The sequence below is a fragment of the Larimichthys crocea genome, chromosome XV (genome assembly GCF_000972845.2).
Source record: "Larimichthys crocea isolate SSNF chromosome XV, L_crocea_2.0, whole genome shotgun sequence".
NCBI classification, from domain to species: Eukaryota; Metazoa; Chordata; class Actinopteri; family Sciaenidae; genus Larimichthys; species Larimichthys crocea.
This window is the reverse complement of record NC_040025.1, coordinates 4,340,828-4,349,468: the sequence shown is the minus strand read 5'-3', so window position 1 is coordinate 4,349,468 and position 8,641 is coordinate 4,340,828. Positions and strand designations below refer to the sequence as shown.

The 8,641-nt window shown below is 40.5% G+C and overlaps 1 protein-coding gene across 1 annotated transcript; it reads left to right on the top strand.

Moving 5' to 3' along the window:
* The first annotated feature begins 309 nt into the window (after positions 1–309).
* LOC104925872 (SRSF protein kinase 3) lies at positions 310–7,349 on the top strand. Its single transcript, XM_019266406.2, has 13 exons — positions 310–647; positions 735–875; positions 1,628–1,731; positions 3,056–3,164; positions 3,273–3,360; positions 3,492–3,579; positions 3,810–3,916; positions 4,569–4,725; positions 4,958–5,034; positions 5,328–5,435; positions 6,300–6,369; positions 6,533–6,625; positions 6,751–7,349. The coding sequence occupies exons 2-13, from the start codon at positions 802–804 to the stop codon at positions 6,933–6,935; spliced, it is 1,260 nt and encodes a 419-aa protein (XP_019121951.2). The 5' UTR covers positions 310–647; positions 735–801; the 3' UTR covers positions 6,936–7,349.
* Positions 7,350–8,641: the final 1,292 nt, after the last annotated feature.

Here is an 8,641-nt window from a genome sequence, read left to right as displayed (position 1 = left end):
CACACAGAAAGACACTTATTGCACAAAAAACCATCGCAGACAAGAGAAGGACAGGAATAGAGGGCCCAATTTGGAAACAGCTGACCTCAGCTGACCTTCGTTTTTATGATTTTATTGTGATACTTGATATCATCTTGCATTCTCAAGCCCGGTTTAGCAATCTGTGATCCCTGTGTGCCCGAAGGTCAAACTCCCTGCAGGGACAGGGTGGGAAAAATAAAAAAACTCAGCAGCTGTCACTCTCTCTCCTCCCTCATGTGTGTTTTTACTCACACGACACCCCGCTCATCATTTAAGCCACTCGCCTCTTTGTTGTGGCTTTTCCCACTGTAGCAGACGAAGGGAAATCGAGGAACAGAGATAAAGATAGAGAGAGAGAGAGAGAGTCCAGCTCCTCTCTTTACCATGAGTGAGTGAAGGATATAAATCGCACAGTGAAGCAGGTAAACGCCTGACGGGCAGTGAGTTAGGACGCTGCTGGGGGATTTCCATGTTTAGACCCTGCTGACTACTGCTGCTGCCGTTCCCAGTCTCCTGAGAGATCTACCGGACCCCCTCAAACACCCCCAACCCCCAACCGCCAACAACCACCACCACCACTTCTCAGCTCAGCTGCTCAACTGTTTTCAAGTGGTACAACATTAAAGGTGCTGCAGCTTCACTTTGCACTCTGTCTCCTTACTTTATGCCAAAGATTTTAACCTCTGCAGGCTTTTTTTTTTTTTTAAATCCAGATACCTGCTGTTGCTTGATTGCACCGCTGGCTGCTGCGTCTGCAGGCTGCATCTGCTGAAGCACACTATGCAGAGGAGTCCCCGCTCAGCACATATAGCTGCTCAGCAGCAGCAGCAGCAGCAGCAGCAGCAGCATCATACGTAAGTACCGTGCACGGCCTCCTTTATCTGTGATGTTGTTGGCAAATCTTGTCATTGAGACAGTGGTGATTTAACTGACACTGAATGTGTTTTAAACCTGAAACACACACACACACAGTTTAGACTGAGACTTTCACTGTGCTTCACTCTTGGTGGATGCATTTGCTTTAATGATTTCATGTAACCTTAAGTTCTTGCTCGAGCTCATCGAAGCACAGATTGGCTTGTAAACTTTTCTCTGCAGTCTGGAGCACAAATAAAGCATCCCAGCATTATTACAGACATCATGGAGGTGGCCTAAATGGTGGTTTAGAGTTTCAGGGAAGATATCTAAGTCTCACGTTTTCATATTGCATTCTGCACGTTTTACTTTGTTCAGTAAATCTGACAACAAGTGGGCCACCTCTCACTGCAAACTCTTCTGTTTGTCCTCCCGGCCGCAGAAATCAAACCCTTGCTTAGTATTTTCAGACATGACGTGACCACCCCAGCTGGGATGCGGGGTTATCAGGTTGCGTGAACATACTGCAAAATGATTTACAGCTGAGTCAGAAATAGTACAACTTCCGATTCTGCTTGTCTGCTTTTAGCCAGGCAGTGGGACAAGTTTCCATGGCAGGGTGAGTCTATGGGAGTAGTTCAGCTGTCCCGACTGCCCCCTCCCCAGCAACTCGACACTGACACACATACATGCACATGCAGATGATGCATAGGCGGTAATGCAGGAGATGTGTATGTGTGTGTGTTTGTAGGAGTGAAGCTGGGTCTTCTAATAGTTTCGAGGCCCTCGGATGCCACGAGCAGCTGGATCCAAAGGACAATCAGGACTCCGAGGACCCCAGAGAATACTGTTATGGTACGGCAGAGTCTCTCAACTCACATCATCATCTGCACATCATTTACTGCTGCCACACTTTTATCCTAGGCCTCTCCATCCCCTCAGAGTAGACTGTACTGGGTGGATTATTTCCAAGCAGGCTCGAGGTGGAATCAGCTTATGATACAAGGTTGCTGTAAAATTCTGCAATTTCTTCTACACCATTTTTTAGTTACAATCAGGGCCGCTGCTAGCCAATTTGGAGCCCCAAGTGTAATTGCTTTGTGGTAGGATGTGTGTACCAAATGTCATGACAATCCATCCAATACTCAGTAGAATCCTTCCTCTGGAGTCCAACAGTGTTAGCACAATATTTCTTTGCAATCCTATCAGAATTTGTTGAGATATTCTAGTCTGGTCCAAGTGGCAACCTTTATGCTAAAGTGCCAAAAATTGCAGTTCCTTAAACGGCCACTTGAGGCTGGCTACATAGTCACCCTCCATAAGCCTGCATGTGAATGTCCAATTTTTAAATGTCTTAAGTCTAAAAAGGAACTTGTCAGTGCTCTCTGGTTTATAAAGTATCTGAAACACATTGTTGGTATTTACCATTGTTGGCATTGTTACTTCTCAGCCAACATATACCACAATAACAATTTCACTGTGTGTGATTCCTGCTCTTTATCTTTGATCACCCACATACTGTGATGTAAACTTTCTGTTGACACAGTATAATATTTAAATAGGACTCGTCCTTCAGTATGAGCTGAGCCCTTATTAGTTAACATTCAGTTCTTGAACTGTCAGTCCTATAAATGAAAACAGATTCTCATGACCCTCATTGCCACACTCAACCGTTGCTCCACTCTTAGCCTCTATCACTATTCTGACCTTGGCCCCTGTTCTTCTTTCCTTCCCTGCCAGCTGTACAGATCTCAGCGTGTACCTCTTAAAGCAGATAAGCTGCTGAGTATGTGTGATACCACAGATATCTGACACAGTAATAAATCATGTTCAGTTTTATTAGAAACAGAGATTCAATTTCAAGATCTCTGACAACATCCAAGAACTTTATGTGACGCTGGCAGAGAGGGAATGCATAGAGCTTCATTTTTCAGTGTCCCGCTGGCAGATTTGAATGAATTACTGACTACAGACACATTATAGCTGAGAGAAGGTTGTAATGCCAGAAATAGCTTTAGTGTCACATTGTAGTCCTCGCTCACAAAGCTCTCTAAACACCAGATGAAAAATGTATACCAGACACATGGCTCGAACCCATCTGAGCCACCTCGCCAGTGAAGATGAGCAGTTAAATAAAAGATTACTGTCTATTAGATTTCTCTTGTTTTTATCTTTTCAGGTGGGTACCACCCTGTTCAGATAGGTGACACCCTCAACAGAAGGTACCAGGTGGTATCTAAGCTCGGCTGGGGATATTTTGCCACTGTTTGGCTATGTCTGGACCTCAGGTGGGTTTAAATTAGGCACCCAAATTTTCAAGGTGGGAAAGAGGGGTCGAATAGTATTCTTAATATTTAATATTTTCTCCTGATCTGATCTGGTGTCTGTGTTTGCAGGCTAGGACTCCGTGTCGCTGTGAAGGTGCTGAAGAGTGGAGATGGTTTCACCCAGGCAGGACAGGATGAACTCGCTCTCCTACGATGCGTTAGTGACCGGTTGTTTCTGTTTCTCCTAACACGTCTGACTCTGTCTGTGTCATTATCATTTGAGTTTAGAATGAAAGGGGAATATTAATTCTTACTCACTTGTCTTCCTCCTGTTGTCTCTCTAATTAGGCTGGTGGTCCTACAAGCCGCCATCCCTCCAGTCAAAGGATTGTTCAGCTGCTAGATGAGTTCAAAGTGGCCGGGGTCAATGGGGTCCGTATCCTTTTTAGAGACTGTCATTTCTTGGGTTCATGTTGTAAACCTGACAGTGACTGCTGAGGAGTTGTCATATTTGGAGGTGTGTGCCACTGAGATGCATCAATCAAATCATACAGTCAATATCAAGTACAGTATATGTAGTATAAACTCTGGTAGAACATTTCTTTCTGAATACCAGCAGCCAACAGCTTGCAGATGTGTAGAACTGACCTTGATGCTGGTGGTTAGACATGTGCCTGGTGCTGGAGCTGTTGGGACCTGACCTGAGGAGCTGGCAGCTTTGTTTTGGGAATCCAGGACTGATGTGGCCTTCGGTCAAGCAAATAGTTACTCAGGTAAAGAACTGCAGAGATTTAACCATCATGTCACTCAAATAACAATTTGGTGCACTTTGGATGGTACTGTAGACTCAAAAGAATGAAAAGTTCGACATTTCAGTTGGTGTGCAATTTTTTTGTGTGTTAAAGCAACATTGCATAGAAATGAATATATCTAATCTAATCTAATATCTAATATTTAGGAATCTAGTGCCCCAGAGTTTCAGAGTGCAATACCAGTGTTGTAAATATGGATAGCTGTACAGGTGTAGTTGTTATGGTTACATTACTTATGAGCAGCCCAACTAACAAACTTTGCTTCTATAATTCACAGCAGTTTTCTTTACTGTCCACCAGAATACTCCAGTTTCACCAAAAACAAATAGTTGGTGGTGTGTGACTTAGTGCCATAAAGCTATGTACGTCTTGTGGGGAATCATACCGGGAGCACGAAGGTACATAGTGCAAGAACAGACGTACATATATTTCACAGAAACACCATTCACCTGATTATAAGTCAGTGTAGCATTAACATGATTTAAAATCTGTTTTTTTATGTTATCCTCATCTCTCCGAGCCACCAGTTTGCCCTGACGGACCAATATGTCAGAAGAGGTTGAGTGCTGGTTGTATGGAAGGAAACATCAGCATGTTTTTGTGTTTTCTCCAGGTTCTTCAGGGCCTGGACTACCTTCACACTCAGTGTAAAATCATCCACACGGACATCAAGCCTGAGAACATCCTGCTGTGTCTGGAGGGGCAGTCCCACAAAGTCCCAGCAGGTGGCAGCAGCCTCTCCTCTGTACTGACCAGGAAAGAAACCACAGGTACAGTTTGTTTTTGTTTTTTTAATGCATACATGGATCATGATGGGAGTGTGCAAAGCAGAGATACTTGTGTGTCAGTGTTTAATATACAGAGCCCGTTCTCTGTGCAAAATGTCCAAAACATCAAAGATGGACAAAACTAACTCTCCAATATTTATTATTTATTACTTATGAAACATTATTTCTTAGAATGAGTAATATATTTGAATACACATTCTGTTGTTTCTTTCAGAGAAGGAGCAGCTGAATCCATACAGATTGAAGGAAATTACAGTGAAAATTGCTGATCTGGGCAGCTCCTGCTGGGTGGTCAGTATAGCTGCTTTATACTTTATATTGTAAAGTGACCAATTACATTAGCCAAGTGTTGAATTTGTTTGATTTGTTTAAAATGGCGTACAGTCAATCTCTGTTTCCTCTCTGGAAAAGCTGAGGGAGAAAATAAGTGTAAAAAAAAAATCAATGCCTTACAATCAAGCAAAAAACGCTGAATGAGACAATGCCACTTGATTCCAATGTATCTTGATTCTGCAGCCATATTAAATTCATTTGTCCTGAAAATAAAAATAAAAATCTCACTGCTGCATTTGTCTCTCCTTCAGTACAAACATTTCTGTGAGGAGATCCAGACTCGTCAGTACCGCTCACTAGAGGTTTTACTGGGATCTGAGTACGGCCCGCCTGCTGACATCTGGAGTGTCGCCTGCCTGGTGAGGGAAATACTAATCTATATAATGTTTGCACTGTGTGAAATATTCTAAGCAAGACTTCATGTTGTTATAGCTGTACCATTCTATCAAAATCACTTTTAAAAAAAAAAATGTTATCCAGATTATTTTTTTGGTAACTTTTGTCAGATCGGTAATGGGACTTGTGGTGGTTAAATCTAAAATCTGACATGTTTACAATATTAGAATAAAATTTAAATGCTGTGGTTTACCTGTGTGTGTGTCCACAGCAATTTTAGCAGGTCAGTGAGGGTATAATCTTTTCTAATAAAAACAACTGAACATGAATGAATTGGTTCTTTGTTTTGCATAGATCCACAGTGCTATGTCAGCGCTGGAGAACAAAAGCAAAAAGATGGTAGTTGATGGTATTTTTGTTTCTCTTTCTTAGTATAAAAGTTTAACTTGAGTTCATTTCAGTATATGCTTATATTTCCACACAGTAAGTAAAGTATAAAAAGTCTAGATGAAAAACAGTGTATAATAAAACGTTTTCATTTCATGCAATATTACAATACATTTTTACATTTTTGCTTGGGCATGATTTATATGTCGATAAATTATTATCTATAATCACTGATTTCTGAATCTCTCAATTTCATCTTTTTTTGTTTTGTTGTTGCTGTTAAAACCGAACCAACTATTTACATATTTTAATATTTTTCCACAGCATGAAAAAGTTGTTTCAAATTCTTACCAAAACAAGATGAATTTGTATCTTCTGCAAAGAAATTCAATGTTAATGTTTAATGTTCATTTATTTAAAAATAAACAATAATGGGCCTAACACTGAGTCTTGAGGAACCCCAAACGCAACCATGTAAAGAACTCTTTGCTCTCTTTCAGGCCTTTGAGTTGGTCACTGGAGACTCCCTGTTCGAACCCAAAGTCAGCAAGTCCATTTCTCAGGAGGAAGGTGTGTTTAGTATTGGATTTGATGAATGTTATTTATGCACGTACAATTTTCTTTTTTAAACCATCATTACAGACCACAAATTTACTTTTTAAAAATTTGAATCTGACTATGAGCGTATTAACTTGGCACACATTTATGTGTTTGCTCTCCTCATCCACCTCAGATCATATAGCCCAGATCATAGAGCTGCTTGGTAGAATCCCTCCAGCTGTTGCCTTGTCGGGTAAATACTCTGCAGACTACTTCAGCCGCAGAGGTAAGTCTGCAACTTCTAATTGGTCCATTTGGACGTCACACTGTATGAGAGTATGATTTTACTCTTATTGTATTTGTTCCTTGTAAATCATTTCATAATTGCCATGATAATGTTTTTTCTTCCAGGTGACCTGTGTCGTATCGGTCCACTGAGGCTCTGGAGCCTCTATGACGTTCTGGTGGAGAAATACCACATCCTGCTGGAGGAAGCCTCTGGATTTTCAGACTTCCTTCTTCGCATGTTAGATTATCATCCAGAGAGGAGAGCCACTGCTGCACAGTGCCTCCGCCACCCATGGCTGACCTCATGATAGTCTCTTTAAGGCCCTACAGGGCTCATCCCCATCTGCCTGTCTGTCCTCAGCCAGATGTTTTCAGCAGCTCGACCTGGCCGATTTTAATGTATGTGCATCTATTTGAAAGAAACTCCATTCACTCTGATTTGTGTATTCCTGTGTAATGTGGTGTCCTGACAGAGAAAAGGATGCTCTTTTCCATTGGAGACCCACTTTGCACTTTATGTTGCTACCGTGTTTTTTTACATAGATATTTACTTGTGTAGCGACTGTAATTGCCAGTCCTTATAAGCAGCAGCTCTTTTGAGGAGCACTGACAGGCCTGAGACTGCGAGTCAGTGTGAAGTTGTCAATTTGATACAAACTTTGAGCGCAGCTATTATTCAGTAAGATTGAATGTTGGCGATTAAATCGGAGAATTATTAAAAAACTGTAAACATTACATGATGTTTTATATTGTATGTACTTATTTTCATTTACTTTTTGTACAGTGTAATGTACAGCTATAAAACATGAATGTAGATCAAGTCAGTTTTATTTATATAGCCCAAAATCAGGGATTTAATAACTATAAAAAATAAAATAAAAACTCCACAAGTATTCCTTTTATCCTAACTATAAACCATTATAATTAGAGTTTCTTTATCTCACGTTGCTTTTTAAAAAATAAAAAATAAAGGTCCTCTTTGTATTTCATACACATCCAAACTTGTTTTATCATTGAACCTCCTGCTGTTGTAAAAGGAAAGCTCCTAATTAAAATTAAAGACCTGATCAATGCTGATCAGGGTTCACTCGCTCTGTGTGTTTCTCTGAGCTAGTTTTATCGTAAAGAATAGGTGGAATTGAATTCCCTGATTTGTCAAGTTCCAGAGAGCATGTTTAAATTTGTTGTTAGACCCTAAGGGGCAGCGCCGGTCCTGGCCACATTTGCGCAGCTGCTCTACCAACTGAGCTAAACGACACCCTGGACCTCCTTTTTTTTGCCTCTTTTTAGTTCATTGTTTTGCTTTTCCATGCATTCTTTTTCATCCAACCAAGTCCTTATCAAACCAATTTCAAGATTTAGCAGGCGGCTTGATGAACCCAACGTACACTTCCTGCTCAGCAGCTAACAGCAGACCCACAATGTTAGCAACTAGCAAATGAGCATTTCAATCTAATAATGTTTATTGTGTATATGTGTGTATATGTATGTGTTGTGTATATGTAAATGTTTATTTACTTTGGAATTTTGGCAGTAACAAGACTCCAAAGAAATACTAATGTTGCTGGACGCAGCTTTATTAGGTGATAGTATGTTAATGTTGTGTTTATATATATACTGTATATATTGCCCCAATTAATAACGTTAAAGTTTGTTTGTTTTGGTTACTGTCATGGCCACATTTATATATCAGATTCAAATTTTTATTGTGGTTCAGCTTCCTCTGAATACTTCATATTGTAGTAGTAGGCTTTAATAGCATTGTATAGTATGTCTTAGTAGCGTCAGTTTGTCCTGTTATCAGGCATTGTAAACAATCATACATCAGACTGTGGGTAACATCAGCTCCTTTAATACAAATACACTTCATTTCCATTCCACTTTCATGCACATGTTCTCAAACATCACTGCCAACATTGCTACAGCATGTTCAGTCTCTTCTGCAGCAAAGATCTCAGATCAGACAAAATGATCATCATCGGACTAAATTCACGTTAAACCTCTTCAGTATAAA

Bases quoted from the DNA above. Each gene is read 5' to 3' on its own strand.
- LOC104925872 (XM_019266406.2), top strand. From the start codon at position 802: ATGCAGAGGAGTCCCCGCTCAGCACATATAGCTGCTCAGCAGCAGCAG. The intron at 1,732-3,055 runs GTACGGCAGAGT...TTATCTTTTCAG, and splicing joins CCCCAGAGAATACTGTTATG to GTGGGTACCACCCTGTTCAG. The intron at 4,726-4,957 runs GTACAGTTTGTT...TGTTTCTTTCAG, and splicing joins GACCAGGAAAGAAACCACAG to AGAAGGAGCAGCTGAATCCA.